General features: G+C 41.0%; 1 protein-coding gene and 1 long non-coding RNA gene across 2 annotated transcripts in view; one reads left to right on the top strand and one right to left on the bottom strand.

Annotated features, from left to right (window-relative positions):
• PHF2 (PHD finger protein 2) overlaps positions 1-23,731 on the bottom strand; it is a 140,161-nt gene extending 116,430 nt beyond the window's left edge. Inside the window, exon 1 of the mRNA XM_039348575.1 lies at positions 23,036-23,731. Within this exon, the coding sequence (XP_039204509.1) occupies positions 23,036-23,133 (98 nt within the window). The 5' untranslated portion in view covers positions 23,134-23,731. The remainder of the gene's footprint in view (positions 1-23,035) is intronic.
• Positions 281-15,823, top strand: LOC120310299. The gene is made up of 3 exons (XR_005557310.1): positions 281-541; positions 4,389-4,500; positions 7,554-15,823. It is a non-coding gene; the product is annotated as an uncharacterized LOC120310299 (long non-coding RNA).
• Positions 23,732-27,796: the final 4,065 nt, after the last annotated feature.

Raw genomic sequence — 27,796 nt, 5'->3', positions numbered from 1 at the left:
TTAAAAGATATATGGTAACAAAGATCGTCTTCTGCAAGTGTGGTCCATTGCTAAAGCTTGTCGCTTTCGTTCTGTTCACCAGGCAGAAAAAAATGTGGAAGAAAAACACTCTACTAATACAGGATCTATATTACCACCTGGGTTGGCCAACCTGATCACTTTTCTAGTATTGTAGGGGTTTTTTTTAAGAGTCTGTGAAGTGAAAAAAGCCCTTTGGGATTACTTTATAACCAGAATGGACTGGGGTACAGTCACAAAAGCATTTTATTATTACCATTATGCAGTTGAAGCTAATGGTGCTAGAACTTAGTGTAAACCAGAAGTTCAGTCTTCTTAGTCTCAGACCAACACTTCAATCACAATATTTCATTTAATTTTTCATTTCTTTTTCCCCTTCAGGTGATGATGGACTTTATTTCAGTTTCTCAAGTTACGTTCATGGAATATTATCCTAAGAAGGAGTTCTATCCTAGGAGGGAAAAGAAAGGTTTTCAATATGGCTTCATAGATTTCTTTAGTGCCAGAAACCAAAAAAAGCAAGGTAATTGTTGTCCATGACCTTCTTTGGAATCATTATATGATTTTCTAAGGGTTTGTCCAAAAGCTCCACAATCTGAAGTATTACTATACAATTCAACTTATAATTTACTAAACATTTCCTTTAATAACTTTCCAAATATCTTGTTGATAACTCACACTGACTTGCAGACAGTAGTAGAACTCCAAAACCATTGTTAAAAGGTAATAGTCCAGGAAATTATAACTTTAGTTACAGAATTCAGCAGTTAGAACAAGTAGTTACAAAAATATATATGAAAAAATAATTCCATATGATTCTATACAATAATCTTATCTATTTAGATAACCTATTAGATAACCTTATCTAATTATCTATAATTCTAAACGATAACCAACCCTTACTCAACATAACTGTGCATTCTTTTCAACAACGCTACTCACAAACCAATCATTTATCTATGCCTACTACTTTTAAGTTCCTCCTCCTCCTTCTATTTCTTCTCATCCTTACCCTCGTTCTCTTCTCAGCAAATTCTTCACATTAACTGCATCCATCACCTCTCACATTTCCTTGATGTCCATAATTCCTTCGTGCACATTTTCTTAACATTTCTCAAAAAAACACTCAAAATCTTTTACTTAATAAATATCTTTTACTAAGGGGACATGTATAATTCTTCTTCTGGTCTACTCATAAACAGTGACTCATTAATATTTCAGATATACTCTTTTTCAGCTTATATGGAGATGCCAGGTTTGCAGTGGGGAGGGGGGAATGGGGGAGGGGGGGTATGAATGGTATTATGCTCTATCACTAAACTATATTATTATTTTGAAAATGCAATGGGTGCATTTCTGCGGGTGTGTGACATCACTTTGAGATGTTTCAAGCCTAGAGGCATCACCTTTCTCTTGTTAGAAAAATAAGTTCGACAAATAAAGATAAAATCAGGGCATGTGGATGTTCTCAGCCATGAACACATTGCATTCTTAGTATTTTGTACAGAATGAATTGTTATAAATATAAAGGAACAGCAACACTGAAAATGGCATTGTTATTATTGTTGAAAATGACTGAGTCTGAGCTTCATACTACAAAGAAAAAACAAACACAATAGATTCTGTTTAATGCAGTAGTAAGTATTAAATCACTATGACGTTCTGGGAGGAAGAAAACTGGTTTTTTGCCCTGAAATCTGGAAAGTGAACATGACTAAAAGATAACACGTTAAAAATCTGTGACGTTTACACCGTTTAAAGTTATTTATCTCTTGGCATAGTAGAAATAGAGGGAGTCCTTGACTTATAGCCACAATTGGCCACAAAATTTCAGTTGCTAAGAAGGCAGATTCTCACCCCATTTTATGACCATTTTTACCATGTTTGTTATGTGAATCACTGCAGTTGTTAAGTGAATCACACTGTTAAGCAAATCTGGCTTCTTCCCTTGACTTTGCTTGTCAGACTTCAGCTGGAAAGTTATGGTGGCTATAAGTATGAGGACTGGTCATAACCACTTTTTTCAGTGCCTTTGTAACTTTGAAGAGTCACTAAACAAACGGTTATAAGTTGAGGCCTACCTGTACCAATCTGACCAGCTGATCTTTCCATTAAAGTTTTTGTAACATTTCAAGTCACAAGAATACTTTATAGATAGCATGTAACTTCAAGCATCAGCCCTCCAATCCCTGTACACACCTAGCACAATGTTGTCTTGAAGATTAATTCACTTGCACTCTGCCTTGCCTTATCCAAGCAGCAAAGTGGAGCTTTAAAGGGTATCTGGGCTATATGTCAGAATGCATTATTCCATTTTACATCTAAACACAGCACACACTTTCATAAATTTGTGTTTTCAATTGACAGTAGTTTTAAATTACTGAAGTACAGGGCACCCGAAGGGAATTTCTGATACGAGCTTAATCAAAAACTCATTTAACAGAAATAATGAACTTCTTACAATTTATAGATTTCGCTTTAGCATTACAAATATCACAGTACTATCCCTTTATATAGTCTTCTGGAGACAGAATTTCCCGGTCCACTAATTTGCAAATATTAAGTAGAGATACAAAATCACTCAAGGCTGATCCACAAAAGATTTCCACTCTCTATGTCTGTGGTGGCAAACCACAGGTGGCACACAAAGCCTTCTCTTTGGGCATGCGCACCGTCGCCCCAATACTAGCCTCCAGCTGGGTTTTATAAAACCTTTGCGCTTTAGGCCTCCGCCACCATGTGAAAAAAAAAAGTTCAATCAATCAATCAATTTCAACTTCTCACGGGAAAAAAAAGATCTTGCAAAGTTGGAATTGATTGAACTTTTTAAACCCATCCAGTATGCGGTTACTACCGCAGCCATGCCCACCCAATAGGCCACACCTACCCAGCACTCGATACATAAGTGGGTTTTGCGTTGCAGTTTGGGCAATCAGTCTCTAAAAGGTTCGCCATCACTGTTCTATGTCATAAAACTCTAACTTAGCAAAGAAAAAAATGCTCTAAAATTACATACTAATTATATTTAACCTTGTAATGTTTAGCTATATAAACAAAACCTTATATCCTAAATATTGTGCGGATGTAATAAAACTGAACCTTATTTCCATTTGAGATTGTAACACACAGTGCTGGATAAACTCTGAACAAGCTATTTTAAGAGAAATAATGAATAATAAATTCAAAAAAAATACCTTTTAAAATACATTTTAAAAGACATACCAAAAGTAATGAAAAATTAATTTTGATAATGCATACAAAACAAAATCTCTGATAACAAATTAGCTAATTGTAACATCTAGACAGGTAACATTCATATACTAGTGGGAAAATGAGACAAACCCTTCAAATGCTTTTTTAATCACAATTATGAACCACTGACCTTGGAGAAAAGCTGAACAAAGAAAAATAAGCAAATACAGTTCCTTGAAATATAATAATGTGGAATATGATCGCTGCAGCTTTTACAAGTTATAGTGGCTCAACCAAACTACCCTAACACATTATGAAAAGTGATGTTCCAATGACTTTGTGTTTATTTGCATTTATTTGTATTTTCTAATATTTAAAAAATATAATTGTTCATTCTGTTAATGTGTGAAATTCCAATTAAAATATTAAAACATTTTCTACTTTAGAAGAAAACGTATTTATATTCTTTAGTAAAAAGAAAAGTTGTGCACAAAGGAACTTTATGGATATCTTGCAGCACAGAACACAGAAGTCCAATTATAGCTAAAAAAAATTTTTAAAAAACCCTGTAGAGATATCACAGAAATTCATGGGTTTTTAGACTGAGGATGAGCAGTCTGATGCATGTAACAAGAGTGCATCCGAATGACAGTCATCAGCATGGCAAATAGAAAAATTCTGGAAGCACCTTCTATGACTTATTTATTATGATCTATAAGACAAGAACTCCGGCTTGTATCTTCCTAACAAGCCAAAATCAGGTATCACAGTATGCTATTACTCTGCATATCCTGCTTAGTCTATTTGGAGGATGATCTCTTCCCCGTAACTTCCATGGAAAGAAGCTGGATCAGTGCAACTGAATTATTTTCATCAGAATGTTATTTATTTCCATAGACCAGAATGCTGAAAAATTCTGATGAACTCTGCTATTTTAACGCAACCATACACAGCTATATAAAATTAACAAAACTGCCATTGCAAAGATGCAAGTACAGATAGTCCCCAGTTTAAGAATGAATTCTGTTCCCAAGGTCTGTCCTTCAATTGAATTTGTATGCAATGAATTTGAACCATTGTGTATTTAACTGGAATTGTTGTTTATGTTACTCAAATTTTGCAAAAATAGATTGTCTGGGATCTTGCTGTATTAATTATTCTGCTTTTCAATGGAACAGGTGCAAAAATGTTGTTTCATTTAGAAAAATGATTAGGCGAGTACAGGACCAACCTTTCATACTAATCCAGTCCTGAAGTAAAAATTTCAACCTTTTACATTTGTGACAATAGGTATGTGTGCACTATAACTGACAAAATTATGCATTAGACACACAATTGTTCTTACAGTTATATTATTATGCGCTCTTGACTTCGTGCAATTATTTTACTAATGGTATCATTATAATCCATATCTTGCACAGCAATCTAATATAATAATCAAAAACAGACTGATGCTATGATACAATTAGTTTGTTATCTTTTAATCCATAAGAAATAAACACCTTATTTTTGGAGAAGCAGGAAACTTGTCTGATTATCAATAGATTACTACAGGAAAACAGCCCCCAAATGGGAAAAAATTAGATCTGTCTACATTGTGAAAATATACCTTGTCTTGCAGAACTATAACATCTTTTCCCAATGTTAAAGGATCTCTAAAAAATCAATTAGGTATCAGCCTGATATTTGCCCCTTTTGTTATTAAAAGCTAGTAGATGTCCAGCAATGAACACCACAATTCTTGCAATATTCCAGAGCTGGAATCCCAGGCCAAAGAGAAGGCCAAAATGCTACCAGATATGGAAGAATTCTGCAAATTATGCAGTTCAACTTCCTACTCAGTGCAGGATATTGCTACATCATCCTTACTCCAAATAAAGCCAAGCTTATTTCATTCTCACATTTACCATAAGCTTTTATAATGTTAAGTGAAAATCTGTTCTTTCCAAGTATGAGTTCTAATTTTGCTCTTGGAAGTAGTACAGAACTATTTTGCTGCATCTTTTACACAACAGCCTTTTGCATATTTTAAAATCACTGTCATGAATCTCTTATCATGAATATTTTCCCATGAAGGCAAAATCCAGCTGTCCAAATTATGGAAATTTTGTTGTTATTTATATCCTACGTTTCTGCTCAGGGGATGGTCTGATAATAAATATATTTTATTTATTAATCAACTATGGAGGTTCAATGGTTGAGGATGGACTAGAACCTGAATCTCTCCACTCCAAGTCAAAGACCAGAACCCTTACATCACAACTAATAAAAAAAAATCAAAATTATGCATAATTAATTGAATTTGAAAAAGCCTGGTCAAAGGAGAATATCTTGACATTTCCCCTAAAAGTCCAAAAGTAAGGGTTTAATGTAATGCCTGGGATAACACAGTCTGTAGGTTAGCCACAACAGAGCAGAAGAACTTTCTCATTTGTCCAAATGGACCTCAGAAAGTAAGAGCATCTCCTGATGATCTTATGAGAACTAGATAGGGTCATATTGAATTTGGGAGTCCTTTGGGTCCCAAGTCATTTAGATCTCTAAAGGTCAATGCCAATGCTTTCACTCGTACATAAAAAAGCATCTACAGCAGTGGTTCTCAACCTTTTTATACCGGCGCCCCCATGTGCGGCACGCATGCGCAATGGCGCCCCCATGCACGGCACACATGCGCAACGCCCCCCATGTGTGGCACGCATGCACAATGGCGTCCCCATGCGCAACGCGCATGTGCGGTGGCGACCTTATGTGCTGCCCCATGCGTGGCGCACATGCGAGGGGCCGCATGTGCGGTGCTGCCGCATGTGCGGTGCTGCCCCATACATCGCCCCATGCGCAGCGCGCATGCGCGGCGTGGCGTACATGCACGGTGCCGCCAGCTGAGAAAAAATGGCGGATTGCATTGTTTGGCAACCCCCGTGAAATGGTCGTTCGACCCCAAATGGGGTCGCAACCCACAGGTTGAGAACCGCTGATCTACAGGTAGTCTTAAACTTATGATCACAATTGATCCCAAAATTTTAGTTGTTAAGTGAGTTTTGCCATTTTGCAGCCTTTTTTGGCACAGTTGTTAAGTGAATCTGGCTTCCCCACTGAGTGAATTTAATTTAATGTTCATCCTTATCCAGTGCACTATAGACTTAGGTCCTAGAAAAGCAAATAAACCACCTTTAGAAATTAGATGACCAACAGAATTGGGTGTCATCAGAATATGGATGATACCTTATTCCAAGACTCTAAAAAACTTCTCTCAGTAGATGACAAGATGAAATTCTATGTGATAACTAATTGCTAAATAATCACTTAATATCGCCAAGTACAGCCTCACTAGGCAGTCAAAATAAAGGAAGATATGGCTGATAATATTTAAAACCACTAAAGATCCAGAAAAACTAACAAGGCTGCACATTTTCTCATCTTGTTCCTTAAGTTCACTAAAATAGTCTCAACCTATCCCAGCAAATGCTGAAATCAAATGAATCCACAGCCTGGTGTTGACATTTGGCCTGCCTTGGAGGATCTTTTGCCAGATATTGCCTTGGCCTTGATCCTGCCTGCTGCCTCTTGATTACATGATCTTGCCCTCTTACATCCAGGAGGGCTAATGGAGGAGTCCTGTGCTGCCTGCGCAGCAATGGTGTCTGCCATTGGCACAAGAGATATCTCAGCGTTGAGACTGAGAGGAATCTCGTGGTCAGAGGTCTGGTAACAGGCCAGCTAGGGCCCCAGAGCGACTTGGCAATGACTGGAAATAGTCCAGGTGGTAGCCCAATTAATGGTGTAGTCCAAGGTGGTAAGGTCAATTAATGGTGTAGTCCAAGGTGGTAAGGTCAATTAATGGTATATTCACACCACTGTACCTCACTTAATCCAACCACTGTTGTGTTGCTGGTAGCAGCAAGATCAATCTACTGAGACAAGTATTCAAGAAAGCTAACCAACTTTTAAAAAGCAGAATATAAAACCTAAAAATATATATTACATTTAATACTAAAATTAATACTAAAATCAATTAGGAGTTAAAAGTTAAGACAAACTATTCAGAACTCAGACACAAATTTGCATCTTGTAATTGGTGCTTTTTCTAGAAGCACCAATTTTCTACATGTCTGTATCCAAAATGTTTTTCTTTTTATACAACTTTTACAAGGTTCTTATCTTAGCTCCTAGTTTATAAAGCTTGTCCTATTTAACTTTATTGCTACACATACATAAAATTCTAATTTGAGTAACTTGTTCCATCCCAAATCTTGCTGTAATTATAGAGCAAATGGTTCTTAGAAAAGCAAAAATATATGGATTTTAAATTTACCTTTTCTCTAATCACTATTTATTTCTTACAGGCTTCAATCCAATATACCTACAGGACTCAAAAGAATTTCTGAATCCATTTTACATCTTTATATAAAAAAGTTGGAATAGTTAAACCATCTGTATGCAGTGCTTGTTTGTCAAAAGTAGTTTCTGATTAATGTGAGAAAAAAAGCAGATCAGCAAAAGTTGCACATTTGATTTACTGCATTAAATAATAATGCATTGAAATTATATTATGCTATTAGCACATTATAACTGCTATAATTTCACATGAATTCATAAAGAATGTGAATGTCATTATCAGTTCCAATACATTTTGATTTTTAAAAACTTCTAGTGGAAACAATAATTTATTTTAAATTTGTAGACCCATAAATGTTTCAGGGAAACAAATTAGATTATAGAAAAATATACTATATAACTTTTTCCCTGTAAACACTCTGAAGACACATAGGCTATGAGGAATATTCTATGTTTGAGACATCTCTAATATATGCACACACTGCATGAAATCACATTCTTCTCCAATTCATATGATTGTGTTGAATGCTCAGTGTCAGTCATTTTAAGTGTACTTTGTTATATGGTAAATAATAATGGATAATGGAACAAGAGAACCATATATTTGTCTATTTTAATTGTGTCCGATATTATAATTGCATTATCATTTCAAACACTGTTTGGAATGCCTAAATTCAGTTGAAAAGTGTTTCCATTGTTTTACAACATGTTGTTCTAACATAATTGAGAACTGAATGTGAATCAGGACTGACTTCTGAAAAGTATTTGTATCAGAAATAAAATAACTTCCTACCACTTGTTATCCTTTATATATTTTCAATTCTAAGTTTTTAATCATACGGTATTTACACAATTGCTTTTACAAGTATCTTATATTAGCTCATATTTTATAAAGAGTCATTTGTTTTAGATGGGCAGTTATAGAAATTGAAAAAAATAAATTATATAACAGCAACATATTAGCAGGATACAAATGAGAAGGGGCGTTGTCTTACCTGAAGGCCTTTTCTCAGTACGGAGATGGAGAATCCATCAATGAGTTTTCTCTACCTGCTTGCTCTTGAGACCAAGTAGCCAAACTTGACACGTCCCCTCTTGCTAGGAGATCCAGTCTTGATGAGGGCGAAAGTGACTGATGCAAGGACAAGGCATTGGCTCTCAATTCCCTAATAACGGCCTAACTGACCATAGGGTGGGTGTGGATTCTCCATCTCCATACTGAGAAAAGGCGTTCAGGTAAGACAACGCCCCTTCTCCAGTACAGGAGATGGAGAATCCACCAATGGGACATACCAAAGCCTCACTGTCCCGATGGGTGGGAAACAGATAAGGCCGAATCTACGTCCCTGGAGACCACTTGCTGGGGGACCCACTGACCAAAGGAGGCATCCGCTGAAGCAAAACAGTCAATCCTATAATGATGTCTAAAAGGGGAGGGCGATGACCATGTTGCAGCCCTGCAAATCTCTTCGATGGATGCCTGAATGGCCCATGCCACAGATGTCGCAGCGCTGCGAGTGGAATGGGCCGTAATATGACTTGGAGTTGGTAAGGAGGAAGATTGGTATGCCTCCGATACAGGACCTGATCCACCTGCCGATAGTGCCAGCGGATACCTTCTGTCCCAGGGAAGCCGGGCGGAAGGAAACAAAAAAAGGTCCCCAGATCATCGAAAGGGTTCTGTGCACTTAATGTAACGCCGCAGGGCCCTGCGGACATCCAACGTATGGCATTGCTGCTCCAAGTCATGGGAGAGATCAGGACAAAAGTCAGGCAAGATGACTTCCTATGTTCTATGGAAAGGTGAATTGATCTTGGGCACGAAGCCGGGATCCAACCGAAAGACCACCTGGTCTCAGTGGAAGGTGCAAAGGTCATTCCTGACCGAGAGAGCAGCCAGTTCTGAGACACACCTGGCTGATGCAATGGCGACCAAGAAAGTAACCTTAAGAGATAAAGCCCGCAATGGTATAGTAACTATGGGCTCAAAGGGCAGTTTTGTTAGTGCACGAAGCACACGAGGCAGCTCCCAAAAAGGGTACCTGTGTACCACAGGAGGGCTAGTGTTGTAAGCCCCCTTGATGAAAGTGCCTATCCTGGGATGATGAGCTAGAGGAACTGAGTCCGAACAAGTGAGCAATGTCGATAGGGCCGCTACATGCCTATGAAGGGTCGCAGGGGCCAGGCCTCTGTCCAGACCGTCAAGAAGATAGTCTACGATCTGGGGAATAGTTAAATTGTACACATTCAGTTGCCACCTTCTGCACCAATTGCAAAAATTGTTCCATATGGAACAAATGTGATTAGTTGCCGGTCCACGAGAGGCCTGAAACATGGTTATTGCCCATGGAGAGAATAACTCTTGTGTTATGATGTTGCGCTCAAGTGCCAGGCAGCTAACTGTAACCACTGAGGGTCTAGATGTTGGAGGACCCCATGCAATATGGGGGAATCCTCCACGGAGGAGAGCAGGAGAGATTCATGAGATTCACAAGCCAGGGTCTCTGCGGCCAGTATAGAGCCATGAGGATTACTTCCGCCTGCTCCTGAAACAGTTTGTGGATGGTTGCCAGAATGAGTGGAAGGGGAGGGAAGGCATAAAGAAGGCCCCGTGGCCACGGAGTCTGCAGGGCACCCGTCCCTTCCGTCCCCAGAAGATACTAATGGGAGACGTACCTGGGGAGTTGGGCATTGCTCAACAAAGCAAACAGGTTGATGACTGGATGGCCGAACCTGCTGAATATTCCAGAAAAAAGATCCGGATGTAGTCCCTATTCTGAGGGGTCTATCGTGGAGCGACCAGGAAAGTCTGCCTGCCGGTTCTTGACCCCCGAGATGTGTTCAGCCTTGAGAGAGGCCAGGTTGGGCTCTGCCCAGGATCCTAGTAACCGGACCTTGGACCTAAGGGACTTGGACCTGGAGCCCCCCTGCCGATTCACATGGGCCTTGGGCTCCACGTTGTCCATGAGGATACCTGATCCAGTGTCAGAATTGATGGAGAGCCAAGTGAACGGCCCTGAATTCCAGCCAATTGATGTTGTGTCTCAAGTCTGTGTGGGACCAACATCCCTGCGCAAACTGAGACTGAAGGTGGGCTCTCCAACCGAAGAGGCTGGCGTCCGTCGTGATGGTGAGGCGGTCTGGCTCCTTGAAGGAGACCCCTGCCAGCTGGATGCGCTGACATTCAACTGCTGGAATGGAAGAAGGAACCATTGGCGCTCCTACCGGTGGAGTCTGGCCCAGGGAACAATGGCAGTTTGTGGTGTCTATGATGGCTCCCAGGTGCAGGAGCCTGGATGAGGGAACCATCTGGCTCTTTTGGAAGTTCACTGAGAACTCGTGCTGCTGGAGGACCTGAATAGTTAGTTGCAGGTCCTAATGGGCCACCCAGAAGGAGGACGCTTGGATCAGAATATCGTCCAGATAACATTGGACGCATAGCAATACCTTCCACAAGTGGGCAGCCAGAATAGCCAGGATCTTGGTGAACTCCCTGGGTGCCGAGGAAAAGCCAAAAGGAAGGGTCTTGTACTGGAAGTGGGGGCCCCTGTAACAGAGCTTGAGGAACCGCCGGTGTTCTGAATGGATGGGGATATGGACATACGCTTCTGTGAGGTATATTGATATCAGGAAGTCTCCTTGTCTGATGGCATCCAGAATGGACTGGAGGAATTGCTTTTTGAACTTTTTGTAAGCAATGTAATAGTTTAGAATTGCCCTCCATTCCTCCGAGGGCTTGGGAAACACAAAGAGGACGGAATAGAATCTCCTGCCTACATGGTCCAGCGGAACCGGTTCTATGGACTAAATCTCTAGGAGATGTTGAATGGCCTCCTGCATAAGTCCCTTTATTTTATCAGATCCTGAGAGGTGGAACAGGAGATTAAGCGATCCGGGAGACTGGCCAGAAATTCCAGGGATAGTAAGACCCAGACGTCCGTGGATGTGAGTTCCCACTGATGGAAGAAGTGGGCAAGTCTTCCCCCTATGAGGAGTGTGGAGTGAGAGTCCTTTGGACTTCCTGAAGGGACGTCCTGCCCCTCGAACTGGCTTCTTAGATTGGTTCTGCTGCCTGGGGCGAAAGCCTGATCTATCATACAGACAGTCATATGGCCTGTCCTGGTGGGGTGTGTATGAATGGGGGGGGCTGGGGGAGCTGCTGAACCTGCTGCTGTTCAAAGGAACTGCCTGCGGAAATATGGATTGGCATTTTTGTCAGACCGTCTAGTAAGGTGTGCCATAACCTTCCATTTATCCCTGTTCTCAACAAGGTACGGATTCAGTATCTCCCAAAGAGATTGTTGCCCAGATATGAGGCAGTAGCGAGACACCATTTGACTTTGGCGTCAGCCAGCAAGTGTTTCAGCCATAGCATCCTTCTGGCTGTGATGTTGGAGGTTAGGGACCTGGAAGCAAAGTTGGCCTACTGAAGAGCCGCATCCGTGGCATACTCAGTTGCAGCCACCATTGTATTTAGATGCTGGGAGTCCGAATGTCCTCATGAAGGACTCTGGCCTGTAGTTGGCACAGCCATAAGAGGGTGGTCCGGACAAAAAAGGATGCCCAGGTGGCTGTTTTGATAGCCCATGCCACTGATTGATGAGTCTTATGAAAAGTCTGTTCCCACTTCTTGTTGTCCACTTTAAGTGCCTTAGACATATCTCCAGTGACTGCAGTCTGGGATGCCAGTGGGACCCAGGCCTCATCCACCTTGGGGACCTCAAGGGCCTCACTTAAGTCTGTAGAGGTACCAAGGATCCTTTTTATCTGACTTGCTTACGGAAGGACATGAGGAAGGGGAGACCCATTGCTTTTTAATCCCCTTAATATAGAAAGAGAGGGAGCGTGGTGCTGGGCTGCCACCATTTCACAGAATATTGGATTTGGACTGAAATCCAATGTGGCCTGTAGTTGAGGGGACTGATCCGACCCAATATTTGCGGTTGAGGTGACCCTGCTAAGCAAGGGAAGAAAACAGGGCCGGATTGAATAGACCTCCAGATGGGGAGGGTTCAGGGGGGAGTTCCTCCTCCTCTGAAAAATTGAAGTCCGGTTGGTCCTCACCCCTGCAGAGATGAGTATCCGCTCATTGAGAATATAGGGATCCCTGAAGGAGGAACATAAGGCGGCGCAGCTGATGTGGATGCCCCCCGTTCAGGTGGATGGAGAGATCGTTCTGCTAGAGTGCGGTCCAACACCTTGGATAACAGGGCCTCCATTCATATATCGGAGAAAATATTTCCAAGGTCAGGACCCCTGAGTCCTGCTGCAATTGGAGTAAAGGTAGCCTCAGGGGCTGAACCCAAGTGAAGTGAGGGATTAGTAACTGTTTACTGAGGTGGTACAGAAGGTGTGGTGGAATCTTCCGTCAGAGACTACACGCCCTGAACTGAGGTCGAAGGACCTAAAGGAAGGTCAAACTCAGGGGCCGCCACTTGGTCCATCTATAATTCTGCCTGTCTCTGCACTCTGGAGAGCTCCTTCTCCAGAGCCTGGTGCTTATGGCTGGCATGCTTTTCTGCCAACTTGGAAGTTTTCCTGAGAGTGCCCATAGCCTTGGTTGTGGGCTTGCCTGCTCCCTCTGGATTGGAGGTGGTCTGTCAGCCGTAACGAGAGGATGGAGGAGCTGTGCACATGGGTTGAGGCCCAGTGGAGTCCTCCATCCTAGGTTGAGCTGTCTCAGGGAAACTGAGGCAAAGCTCTGGCAGGGAAGCAGTTGGCAGAAGCGAAATTGGAGCAAGTAACGAGGACTGCTCCCCTAACCATCTGACCAAAAAGGCAACTCTATCTGGGCTTGGTCACGGCAATGGCAGCTGATGCCAAAGGTATGGTTGGGGACCTGCTCTGGGCTCCACTCGGAGGCCTTAGGTGGCCAGTCAAAGTGCACCAGATGGCCCAATGAAGGGCACAGAGAGTCTGAATAGAAGCCAGGCAAGGAAAGATGAGGATCAATAGAAGCTTGATTAATTTAGTGTATAATATTATAAAACAAAACGTCCCTCAAAAATCACTCAGGCCTTTGTGACTATAAGGCTCTGGCCTGATGAGGTCTAAATTTTATTTTAATTTATTCTATTTTATTTATTTATTTATTTGTTCAATTTTTTTTTATGTGGCATTCAAAATGGCAGCCGTCAGAATTCGGGTGGAAATTATGGACTCTAGGGCTGTGTGACCTGACCAGGGACCAAAGATCCAGAAGACAGAAACAATTAAATCATAGGAGGAAGATTAAACAGCCTAGGTATGCCAGGAAAACTTTTTACTCTTCGTTGTTTTAGCGCTAAAAAAAATGGCAGCCGCCACTAGCTCTGCTGCTGAAAACAACTACTGTGACCACACAGGGGAAGTTTCCCCAACGTTGGGAATGTCCTGGTAGAAGCTAGTGCACTGGCTGTGGGAAATTGCTCCAATTTGTCTCCGATCGTGAGAAAGGAAAAAACGGAGCCTTGGGAGTTGTTTTAAATTTTGCTGCCTCAAACGGCAGCCAAAATGGCACCCGCAGTGTCCCAAACAGCTCTGGAGGTCTGGGAAGTAAAATAGAATCAATCTGAGTGGGAACGCTGTTGCTTGGGTCCTAAGAGGGGAGGTGATAATTTCACCTAAGGCAGTTTGTGAGCTGCTCACAAAAAAACAACAAATTCCTTTCCCCCAGAGCCCTGGGGAAAATGGAACGAATTAAAGGCAATTGTCTTTCCCCTCACACACACACACCCTGCAGTTCAAAAGCCTCCGATTTAAGGCAGCGCTGAGCCCAGCGCTGCAGGGAACTGTAGGAAATGATTCCCAGACTGTGAGGATTATTAAATTATATTGAGGGATATTACTATTAAAGGGAGAATTCACCAATGGTTTACTACCTGCTAATCTGCTGAGAAAGCCAACCCTGACACGTCTTCAACAGCTTGAGACCAAGTCAAGACTGGGTCTCCTAGCAAGAGGGGCGTGTCAAGTTTGGCTACTTGGTCTCAAGAGCAGGCAGACAGAGAAACCCCATTGGTGGTTTCTCCATCTCCTATACTGGAGAAAGGAACGGTATGTATTCCCAGGTCAATTTTTTTTCTATTAAAAGTGGTTAATATATTAGGATTGTAGAGATCCTCATTCTTTCTTAACACGATCCTAATGTCCATCATTGTTAGCAGATAGACTAATAGGTCTAGATTTAAATACTTTAATCTGTTTCTCTTGCCCAGATTATATTTGCAATTTATTATGTCTATTTGTTTTAATTTGCCAAACGATCCACTTTTATGTTAGTCAGTCCTTAAAGTGATAGTGAGGAGTTGGGTTTTTTTTTTTTTTGTCACTTTGTAATTTATCAAGAAAGGAAGAAATGAAGGAATTGGTTAAATATCTTTTGTTGCTGTTAATTATTGTTCAATTAAACTTTTTCTCTTCAACTAAAGTCACACATACAAAGTATTTGGATTTCTGTAATCTACATTAATAATAAAATTCAGGAGATATCTCTAACTTGTTATATTGTTCCCCATTCTTCCCATCCATCTATTAATATCAGTTAACAGGATAATTTTGCCCCCTTAGATTACATTCAAATGTTTGAGGGTTTTTTTTAATATACCTATTGAGGCTCCTATGCATAATACCAATAGTGGCTTACAGGAAGCTAATCACAGAATTAAAAGTATCACATCACCTCAATCAACATTCAATGACAAGACCATTCCTGTGAGTAGGCAAAATTTCTGTATTCCCAAATGTTCTCCCAAAACTCTCCTTCCATTATATGATTCACTAGAGTGCCTACATACAATTATCAGCAGCCTATGAATTCCTACTTTCATCAGCACCCATAATAAATTAGATATCGATAGAGGAGAATATTTGTAGCTCAGGTTTGAATGAGGGTCCTTGATACTCCCTGAGCTTGGCTTTTTTTGCAGATGTTTCATTACCAAACTAGGAAATATATCAGTAGCATTGATGATGTTACCTAGTTTGGTAATGAAACGTCTGCAAGAAAATCAAGCTCAGAGAACACCAACGACCCTTCAATTGAAATGTCACCCATTTACACTTGCTGACATACATTTTAACTTTTAGGGACATCATAACCTACATCTTTACTTCCTTATTTCTCATATCAGACCACTGAATTACATACTTCCCCTTTCTCTCAGTTTCATGAGCACATTGCATATCTAATAATAATAATTGGAGGAGTTGGAAGGGACCTTGGAGGTCATCTAATCCAACCCCCTGCTCAGGCAGGAAACCCTATACCATTTCAGACAAATGGCTGTCCAGTCTCTTCTTAAAAACTTCCAGAGTTGGAACATTCACAGCTTCTGGAGGCAGATTGTTCCACTGATTAATTGTTCTGTCAGGAAATTTCTCCTTAGTTCTAGAAGGTTGTTTCTCTCTATTTATTTTCTATATCTATTTTTCTTTCCTTCATTTCACCTGTTAATTAATGCCTATTATTGTATACTCCCATTCCAAGTCAAATCAATCTGAATGAGGTCAAATCTTTACTATAGCCACTAGGCCAGAAATCAAACTAAAAATTAAACAAGCAAAAACAGAGATATGTATAACTAAAAAGAAAGAAGATTAATAACAGATCTGAAGAAAAGCAGATGATATGGAAGCATGGAATTGGGCAACCCCAACTGAGGTAAGTTGAACTGAGAGAGAGAGTGACTAGCCCAAGGTTGCCCAGTTGGTCCTCATGCCCAAAAGAGGTTTGGAACTGAACCTTCTGGTTTCTAGGCCAATGTCATAACTGCCAATGTCATAACTTAGTACTATTTTTTAAATACTTACATTTAATTTTTAATTAACAAATTTTTTTTTATTTTTTAATACTTAAAACAAGATTAGAATCAATATATAGTTATCCTCAACTTATAACCACAATTAACACCAAAGCTTCCATCACTAAGCAACACTGTGATTAAGTGAGTCATGCCCAATTTTAAGACCATTTTTACCATAGTCTTTTAAGTGACTCCAGCTTCCCCCCCCCCCTTGATTTTGCCTGTCAGAAGCCCCCTGGGAAGGTTATAAATGGCAATCATGCAATTCCAGGATGATGCAACTATATAAATATATGTTGGTTGCCAAGAATCTGAATGTTGATCACATGATGCTGGGGACACTACATTGACTGGTTTTAAGTCACCTTTTGTCAATGCCATTGTAACTTCAAACGGTCATTAAACCAATGATCGTAAGTCAACGACTACCTGTAATCAATTACATAACAAGTTTTTTACACCTAAAATAATAATATAAGGAACTACAACTCAGTGCTTTGCTTGAAAATGTACTCTTCTGAGTAAAAATGAGTAAACTGAGAAAGCTTTTCCCCTCCACAAGAGATCTGCAACAGCAATGAGAAGTTTTCAGAACTCCAAATATGCCATTTATTCAAATTCATTATGTCCTAAAACCTTCAAAATGAATATTGCAGTGGGCTGATTCTTTATCCCTTTATTTTTAACAAGGTTTGAGTGATAAATTAGCCATGTTTCTGTATATTTAATGAAATAGCTACTCATTAGTGTATTTTTTTCATTCTTATCCCAGGCCTGTAACTTCTTAAAGCATCATAAATTTCTTTTACAAATTGCCATTACAATTCCATAACAAAAATGCCTTTTATACTTCTATTTGTTTCAGTTATCTAAATCATGTTGTATGTTTTGAAAACAGGCTGTAAAATTATAGATAACTGGTCCTTTATTCATGTTGAACAAGCTCATTCAACACAAGGAGAGAATGTTATTACTTTGAACAATGTACGAGTAAAAACTGTAAATCTTACCAAAATGGTTCAAGATATTTTATTTCTTTTGAAATTCTGAATGTTATTACTCTTCAGTTATACAGATTAGGATTTGTAAAAGACTGTTTTCAAAAGAAATTCATTGTTGGATTATTTCTCTCATTCTTATTAAATGAAATATTTTTCATAAATAATACAGAGGTTTCCAGATCGGGGCATTTCCATTCTAAAGTGCTAATAAGTGACTATAAACATAGTATATAAACAAACTAAGAAAAATACAATTGAAATGAAAATAAAAGTATGACATGCAAAATGAGAAAGTATAAGCACTTTTAAAAACTAAATACTTGTCAAAAGAAAACATCTTTAACAGGCACAAAAACAACAACCAAGCAATCTCCCTCATGCAGACACTTCATAGCCAGAGTACCATTCATGGCTATCCTGAGGGAATGACATCACATGTATCAAGACACTGAATTGCATAATTTGCTTCATTTGTACCATGATATTTTGATACCACTATAGCTTCTAAAGACCGCTGTGTCATCAATGCAAAAGCCTTATTTTTAGCAGCAGTCCATCATCATAGAGCTTTCAGGTGATTTTACATAGGGATAGGCACATGAGCCACAAGTCACAATGACTTCACAAACCTCATGATCTCCTTGTGCAAATAATAATAATTTGTATCAGTCATGTCATGATGCAGCTGATGCAAATTATATAATTTGTACCATTTTCACAGTGAGATTATGACACAAATTACATCACTTGATCCTTTTACCTTCCCTACGGACACTGGGTGGCATGTATTCAGGTACTGAACATAGGTACTACTTGATATTAACTGCCATCACAACATGCATTGGAAGTTAAACAACCTCCAAGGGTAGCATTTGATCATCCACAGTTTTAACACTTAAAACAGTGAAGACTACAAAAGATTTGCATAATATTACTGAAGAATTCATCCCAGTCTGAAAGCAATAATCTCACTATCCTAACTTGGGTTGTGCCAAAGGTATACAGTGCCAAAGGCCGCCACATAGTTAATAGATTGCAATAATCCACACAAATATTGCTTAAATATGAGCAGTTATAGTTAGGCATATGTCCAAATAAGTTCATAATTGGTATATTAGCTAAGCTGATAAAAGGCACCCAAACCACAATTTTCAATGACACCTGCAACCCCAAAGTGATTCCTTAATGAGACTGCCTCCTATTTTGTATAGTTAAACTATCTAAAAGAGACATGTCAAACTCACAACACCACGTGACATCGTGCGATGTATTAGAACTTTTTCCCCATTGCCGTCAATGGGGTGGGCGTGGTTTCCTTGTGACCCATCCGGCCCATGGGCCGGCAGTTTGACACTCCTGATCTAGAACATCAGGAACTAGATAGCAATTAATGCTATATAATTAACATTATATGAAGAATATACCGTAATAATTAATGATTGCATCATTAATGTTTACATTATTATTATTATTATTATGTTGTCTTATTTTTAAAACCACATGTGATAAGATGTATTTATGCTTAAGGATACAATCCTATACACACTTCAACTGAAAAGTATTTTCTATTGTGTATGAATACACATATAATACACATCTTGCTAAACAAAAACTTAAGAAAACATTAGTGTGAGATATGAAAATAACTATAATTAATTTAAGATATAGCTTAGTAGTCTCCAGATATGTTGAGAACTGATCACAGTTCCCAAAATGGCATGATTATTGTTCCAGTATTCTGGTGAAATCCATTAAAACTGAATGGTCTAATCATATAGCTGCATTTATTTCCAAACTGAAGATACTGCACTTCTAATCTTAAAAAATGATCTTATGGCAGGGTACCATAATCAACAAAACTGAAAAATTAGACACAATGCAAGAAGTAAGTCAGCCACCTCTAACAGGTAGCTTGCAGATGAGTTGGATTTAAACTTCTAGTGCATATCCTCCCCTCAAAAGTTCATACATAGATACAAAAAATAATACTTTCAGAATTAATATAAACATAATGCTGGGTTTATCTATAGCTCATAAAGGTGACACATTTTAAAAGTGTACTATTTAGAGACCCTCCAAATAAGTTTTTCATTTTTCAGTTAAATTGGTCATATACCCACTAGCTGCTGTGATTTTCTATAAAAAATATCACAGCAACTAATCCTATTTTCTGGAGGAAAACTTTATTGCCTTTTTTTTTGTTCTCTCTTTTTAACTTTGTCCTTTCTGTGTATATGGGTATTCTTTTGAAAGGTTCCTCTTTTAAATGATAATGGCAACACAATGTTGTCATTACACAATATGTATGAGTTTTTTGTATATTTGAATGCTACCGTTTTCAATTACTCAGCAAAATTATTTCACAAAAGTCTTGTTTAGATGCATTCTTCACATCTTTTTCTTTATTTTAATAGCTGTTTTTATTGCAAAAGGTAGCTAATGGGTGGTGGGACTTACAATATAATGAATCTACTCTGTCTCTCCCCCTACCCTAAAAATCAGATAAAAGTAATGTAAATAAATATGGATGCTTAAATTTTCTAGGGAAATTATCCAACTTTGTAATCTTTAGAACTTAAAAATGTACAGCATTCACATACTGCATTATGCACATAGAAAGGAGTGAACCTAACTCTTGCATCACTATTTAAGGCTTTCAACTTACAACTGTGTGAGTATTCCTGAAATTGTCACTCACCTTTATTATATTTTTCTATATATCCCAGTTCTAACTAAACAGAAACAAAAAGTTGATAAGTATTAAAACCATGTTTTATTATATTTTAATATTCAAGTTGTTCGCAACTTGAATGCAAGGATGGCACAAAGGGAAATCATAGTGAAATAAATTTAATTTTTAAAAATGAAAAAATATATACTAGGCTAACAATGTCCTATTTTTAACCACAGCATACACTGTGAATTATAGTTTTGTGAACATCCTTACATATGTGCAGCTAATGATTTCAAGACAAGATCTGCTTGTTCATAGGAGGAGGGATACTGTCTCCTATGTCTTGTTCATAAACTCAGACTAATTTTAAGCAGTTCGGTTCAAAGCAGAAATAATAGTGTCTTAGTCTACTGAAATTAATGGATTGGACAGAGTAATTATCAATTTTATTTGAAGAAAAATTTTCATAGTATATAAATTTATTTACTATTTCAGCATCAAGTGCTGAAATGTCCTTTAATCTTTTGGGAGATTTTTTTAACTATTATTCCTTTGCAACTTATGGTGTGTGTGAGAGAGTACCACCTCTCCCCCAAAGAGATCAAGACAGTATTATGGACAAGTACTTATTCTTACACTTTAAAGCTGGATGATTTTGAAGGAATAAGTACAACTCTCTTCTGTGCATCAGACACAATAAATTATGACCACCAATCAGATTATACCAAATTTCCCCATTTGGGCTGACAGTGACTTACTTATTTTTATAATGGTTTTTCACCATTCATAATGTCCAGAGTAATGGACAAAGTAACAGAGTAAACAAATTACTGCAAAAGCATCAAGCATAACCAAAGCAACCCCACCATCGTCATTAGTTAATTAAAGCTACCTTGTCTATCCCTCAGAGGCGAGGCAATCATCCTTGCCTTTGAAATTGAGTTTCCCGAGTATCAACTTGCTTTTGATCCCTTGCCTCCTGCTAAGAAGAAACCAAGTTGCAATGAAGTTCAGCAGCGAATCATAGGAAGATTATTCATTACAGTCACCCCGTCGTCCATGCGCGGCTAAACACACTGAAAACAAAACGCCGAAGTCCTTTAAACTCCTGCAGACTGGCATCACAGAGAAGCCCGCGAGAGCCGACCAATTTCGGCAGCCCGGACCTACAGATCCGAGTCGTTTCAGCGTCACCGGCTTCCATCAGAGGCGCCTTAGTTTCCACAAGACCTATAGTGCAAACTACCTAAGACGGAACTCGTAGGAAATCCAGCTGAAGTCCCTTCCCCTTCTTCCTGCAGCTCCATTTTTTTTTTTTTTTTTAAATGAGCGACGCGTCTGCCTTCCGCATGCAACACAACCCCGCCACCGCGAGGCACAAAGATCAGGTTGATAGTCAGATCATATCCAGAGAGTCCCTGCAAACAAGGCAGACACGGTCGAGGTGAAGTGATAATTAAAGCGCCAAGAAAGCCTGACAAAGGCGGCGGGGCGGGGACCCCTCCTGCACAAATCAAATACTGATCAAAAGCCAAGGAGACAAGCGGGTGGCCGAGGGAGTTTCCAGCCCCTGGGCGTACATTGTCTCAGATTCCACTGCTGACGGTGGACAAGGCGAATTAAAAGCAGTCTGCCGCCCAGGAGACGGCAGCCAAAGCTTTGACCGGGGAGCGTCAGGGAATTAACCTCCCCAGCTGTTTCCCGGACTGGCTCCAAGAAGCCACACCACCCCTTGTATCTCATTTGGTGAAAAGAAACAAAAAAAGGGGGCACCGTGAAAGTGTCAGAGGCGGACGTGGCAACCGGGCGTGGGGTGGGGGAGCTGTCTTTCACAAGACAGCGCTACCTCAGGAAGACCAGAAAGGGGTCTCGCCTTTCTTGTGTGCTCTTCTCCGCCCACCTTCGGGCTGAGTCTGGCGGCCGGGGACTCTCGTTCCCCTGTTGACGGAGTGGACTCGCTTGCTCCATACCGGAGTCTAGCCCTGGCGAAGTGGCGTCAGCGCCAGGCTTCAGCAGCCTGCGCTGCAAGGAATACCCTGTGTGGCCGCGGCTCTCGGGGAAGCCCTGGCTATCCGCTTCCTCGCTCCACGCTGCCATTTGGGGCCCGCGCGCTCCCCGGGCAAATCGTGGCGCCCAGCAGGCGAGGAAATACCCCCCCCCAGTCGCCCCCTTCCCTCAGGAGGCGCGAAGCAAGTGACCGCCCGGAGCGCGGGCCCTCCGGGAGCCGCCTCCGCTGCCCCGGTCCTTGCGGTTCCCGCTTGCTCCGTAGGGGTCTTTCCCGGGACTGGCTCGCTCGCTTTTCCCTCTTAGCCAGACATTGTGGAACCGCTTTCCTCAACCTCCCCCCCCCTCCTCCTCCTCTCCCCGCCCCCGGTTCTGCTCTCTCCATGCCTTCTCTGGAGAAAGTGAGGGGAGGGGAGCAACTAACCTTAAATCCTTAACCCTCCCCATTGAATCCACCCAATAAGACCCCGATCGGGGGAGGGAGACAGCCGGCCAGAAACCAGGAGCTAATAAAATAATAATTTCCCAAAAAAAAAAAGGCGGGGGGGGGAGAAACACCCTTTATAGCACAAGCGAGTCAGTCAGCCCGTTCGCCCGCCCGCCCGCCGTCCCTCCCCGAGTAAAGGACAATAGCTCTCTCCTTCACCACCACCACTACCCGCAGCCCCTTGACACCAGAGCCCCGGGAAGGGGGGGGGGAGTCCATTGTGTATGCCCGGGCTCGACAATTTACGAAACAAAAACAAAACCACACACGCACACAAAAAAAAATACAAGAGAGGGAAACGAGAGAGTGGCTCCTCCTCCTCCTCCTCTTCTCCAAAAAGGCCTGTTGGAAAACTGCACAGAGCAGAAGCGGCAGCCAGGAGCCCACCATCTCTCCTCTGTCGCTCGATCTCCCGCTCGCTCTCTCGCCGCTCCTGCCCGGGCGAGCCAAAGAGACGAAAGGCCCCGAGCGAGAAGAAGGGGATCTCTGCCCTAGAGCGGGGGGAGGGGGGGCGAGGAAAGGCCCGATCGCTTTGTGTTACCTGCCGTGAAACCAGTCCTTGCAGGCGTCGCACTCGATCATGAAGCGGGTTACGTCGTAGGGCAGCCTACAGATGCAATAGACGGGCACCGTCGCCATGTTAGCTCCCTTCAAAACAACACTGGATCCCAAGGCAAGCGAGCCGTGCGGGAGAGTCAGCCAGCCCAGCCAGCCAGCCAGCCAGGCAGCGGAAAGAAGCACGCAGGCAGGGCGTTTTGCTGCGGCTTCCTCGCTGTTGGGGAGCTCGCTCGATTCTCTCCTCCTTTGCCGCCACGGGCAAGCGAATCAACCGGGCCTGGAGACGGCGGGGAGAGGTGGAGGGAGGGGGAAAAAAAGAAGCAAAACAAAATCCGGAGAATCCAGTAAGCGATCCTCAAGGGCGAGCTGCAATGTCAGAAAAAATAACCAAGGGTTCCCGAAAGTTTGGCTGCATGGCTCCTCTGCCTGGCGCCGGTTCCAAAGCTCACTGGAAGCTCGCCCGCTCGCTCTTTTTTTCGTTTTCTTGCTTTTCTTTTTGTTTTGGTCGTAGTGGTTTCTAAATGATCATTATCCCAAATGTTGAACGAAATGCATTCTATTGCATGCCCCCTGGTGACAGTACAGTACCGAAGCTTTTCATAAACACTCCGAAATGTAGCCCTTTCCTTGTAATGTCCTTACGTCAGCTTGCAACATTGTAATATTTCCTCTGATGGGGCTGGGGAGGGAGGCTGCAGAAAAGGGGAGGCGAATATGCGAAAACTCCCAAGCTTGGCACCGTGCAAAATATTAAAAAGGGTGGCGGTGGTGGGGAACAGGAAGACAACCACTCTCAAAGCTGGAAAATAAACAGGGAGGCGTGCTAAAGCGAAGAGGATGAAAGAGGGAGATTTTTAAAAAATTACAAATGATTTAGCCAAGGATTCTTGGGAAGGAGGGGAAGGGAGGGAAGAAGCTTCATTGAAAGGAGAGGAATATTGCCGCGACTTCAAAAGTGGTGTCTGCAGTGGGGAGCCTCGTCCTTAAAACTCTTCCCCGCTAAGAGAGCTCGGGTGGAAATTATGTAGATGGCAAAGAATCGATGCATCAGCTGATGTAATAAAACGGAAGATGGAAAAGTTGGTCAACACACTCTGTTTTATAACATTTCAACTCTTGAGATACCTTTATTTAACAGCCTGCTTCCTTTTCACTCCTCCAGCTTACCAGCGTTGGAGGATAAAGAAATTGAGAAAACAAATTAGAAATACTCCCCACCCCTTACTTCGACTTCTTCTCTCCCCCCCCCTCTTCGTGATTTTGCAACAGAACTAACTTAAGAAGAGGGAGCAAGTTATTTTTGCTGGAGTAATAAACTTCTAGGGCAAATATTTTGAGGTTTCACCCCTACAAACGAAAGTGCGACTCCGCCTCCTTTCTTTCTAATTGTTAATGAAAGTAGAAGCGAGTCAGAGAGTTGATCCGAGGAAGTAGCAGTTCCGGTCTTAGGCGTTCCGGTATTTGGCGTTCGGCGATTTCCCGTGAATCCATAAAAATAAATTTTTGAAACGAAGCCCCCTGTAGCTTTGTCAAAAAACCGCTACTCCTAGCATAGCCCCTCCCCTCCCGCCATCCCTGCTCAAAAGTTTTTGAAAGTACCACGTGTCACTTTGCTGCTTTGCTTTAATCCACGGTTGTGGCCATACGTTAACTCTCGCGGTAGTACACCCCCTGTCCCCCCCGTTTCAGATTATTACCTATATTTAATTTTTCGGCAGGGTACGTTAGTAATCTTGCCAAGTACTCATGCAGGGCTAAAGCTGTTGGTTCACCATTCCTGGCTTTCATAGTGACACTGAAAAAATTGCCAGCAAGGCGTGATGGCCATCTCCTGTTGCTTTCTCTCCCCCCCTCCCCTCCCCCAGGCACATTATGACCCTTCTATATCTAGGTGTACCATATCGGATAAACGTGGCTTTATTTGTAATTACAACAGTTTATTATCATTCCTTGTGTGATAGGATAAATTGCCCTGGCCAGAGTTACCACGCTGTTTTTCACATTTAAAATGTGGATCCTTTGAGTTTATTCCTGCCTTAGAACTATAACTATGTTCCCATATTAATAGATTTTCCAATATTTCTTAATGGGTGTCTGCAGGGGGGGGCAAGGACCCCAGTGAGGGGCAGTGATGATAATTACATAATGACATCACCACACAAATGTTAAAATTTAAATCCTTGCATCTGATACAGCAACAGAAGAACATAGTCGTGGTATTTGCATGAGGACATTATTGTTGTTGGTATCATCAAGATTATGAATATTACTGTTTCTTGGTGCTGCTAAGTGGAATCTGTGCATTTTATTTACATATGAATGCAGTTGTCAAGTTGAATTGCTCATACTAATGTCCTTCTACCTGCAGCACAAACATGTCCCAGTAGACCTTTTCAAAGGACATGACCTCATTGTTCTGACTTTAGCACATCCCCAGCTCACAGCTTTGTGGGGTTAAAACCTTCTTTAGCAGATGCAGTTTTAAAGCAACATTTTTTCCTTCTGTCCTCACTTAATTTCTGCTCTGGACTAGACCTAGAAGGCTTTATCAGTGATGAAGTTAACCATGACTGGGTGACTAGGCACACCACTCTCTCTCAGTCCAACCCACCTCACAGGACTGTTGTGAGGAAAATATCAAGCAGGAGTATGAAGTATGCAATATGTTTGCAATTTTGAGGTATACATTTTAAAGAAGAGATAAAAATATAGAATAGAATAGAGCTGGAAGGGACCTTGAAGGTCTAGTCCAGCCTCCCTGCTCAAGCAGGCAAACCTATACCATTTCAGAGAAGTGACTGTACTCTAGTCTCTTCTTAAAAACCTCCAGTGATGGAGCACCCACAATTTCCGAAGGCAAGCTGTTCCAGTGGTTAATTGTCCTTACTGTTAAGAAATTTCTCCTTCATTCCAGGTTGCTTCTCTCTTTGATCAGTTTCCAACCATTGTTTCTCGTTCTGCCCTCTGGTGCTTTGGAGAATAATTTGACACCCTCCTTTCTTTGTGGCAGCCCCTCAAATACTGGAACACTGCTATCATGTCACCCCTATTTTTTTCTTTTCTTTAGACTAGCCAAACCCAAGTCCTGCAGCTGTTCTTCATATGTTTTAGTCTCCAGGCCTTTGATCATCTTAATTGCTCTTTTCTGAATTTTTTCCAAACTCTCAACATCTTTTTTGTAGCATGGTGACCAAAATTGGCTGCAGTATTCCAGGTGTGGTATTACTAGGGTTTTATAAAGCGGTACTAATACTTCACGTGATCGTGATTCTGTGCCTCTGTTTATATAACCTAGGAATGTATTAGCTTTTTTGGCTGCTGTTGCACACTGCTGGCTCATATTCAAGCGATCATCCAGTAGATTCCAAGGTCCTTCTCACAGTTACTGTTTTGGAGCCAGGTCTCACCTAATCTGTACTTACACCTTTGATTTTTCCTGATTAAATGTAAATATAAATGTATAGCACTATTACTACTAAGAAAGAAATGCCTTGAAAAGAGACATGGTAAGGCAAAATATTACATGGTCAGTACATTTTAAAAAAAATACCGACAAAGCAGATAACAATAAATACCTGGAAAAGGCTAAGAACAGAAAGTTAAAGAAAGTAACAGAAGGGCTGCATGAGACTAAGCCTTAAGAACAAATGCATATAAAGCCAGAATTGAGAAAATACCAACAGATAGAAAATGCTGTCTCTGCAGAGAAGCTGAAGAACCAGTGGACCACCTGGTTAGCTGCTGCAACAAGATTGCACAGACTGATAACAAACAACAGCATAACAAATGAGCAACAATGGTGCATTGGAATATCTGCAACAAATACCATTTGCCTGCACGCAAGAACTGATGGAACCAAAAAATAGACAAAGTAATAGAAAATGAAGAAGTTAAGTATTTTGGGAAATTGGAATTCAAACAGACAAGCACCTGCCACATAACACTACAGATTTAACAATTGTTAATAAGAAAAACAAGTCTGAATAATACCTGAAGTGGCAGTACCTGGAAACAGCAGAAGAAATGGAAAAAAATTGCAAAATACAATGACCTGCAAATAGAAATAAAATGTCTGTGGCAAATGAAAGCAAAGATAGTACCAATAATAATAGATGCCTTTGGGTATAATCCCAAAATATCTGGGGCAACCACTTGAACCCCACTGGCATTGACAAAATCCCCACCAGTCAGTTGAAAAAGGCAGCTTATTGAAACAGCTCAGCTCCTGTGACAATAGTATTATTAAATACTATAATATTATTTAATACTATTAAATAATAGTATTATTATTTAATACTATTAAATAATAGTATTATTATTTAATACTATTAAACAACAACATTTGCCTATCCCATGTCCTAGGAAAGGATTTGATAGGTGACTAAAATGCCAAATCCAGTCTAAACCTCCAGATAACTGAGTGACCGACCATAATAATGATGCCCAGACTTTTAGGCTGTTGCAGACACATCCCTTCCCTGAGCAATATCCCACATAGCTATTTTGGCTTGGGCTGAATACTAGACTGGATATGTAGCTTCTGTATCTTTAAATTATTAGTTAGTCAACCTGACAGATGGCTAAACCCAACTTTCAAAGTACTTACCTCTACATGCCCAGGTCAGGCCAGCCCCAGGTCACACAAGGGAGAATGACTCTGGATTGTTCTTCCTGTGCAGGTGATACTCCTTAGAAAGGGAGACTAATCCAGGAAAAACCATGATTGCTTTCCTTATCTTGTCAG

Source organism: Crotalus tigris, unplaced genomic scaffold, assembly GCF_016545835.1.
Source record: "Crotalus tigris isolate CLP2741 ecotype Arizona unplaced genomic scaffold, ASM1654583v1 scf7180000018160.1183395, whole genome shotgun sequence".
Classification (NCBI taxonomy): Eukaryota; Metazoa; Chordata; class Lepidosauria; order Squamata; family Viperidae; genus Crotalus; species Crotalus tigris.
Note: the sequence above shows the minus strand (reverse complement) of the source record. Positions and strands in the feature narration are given on the sequence as shown.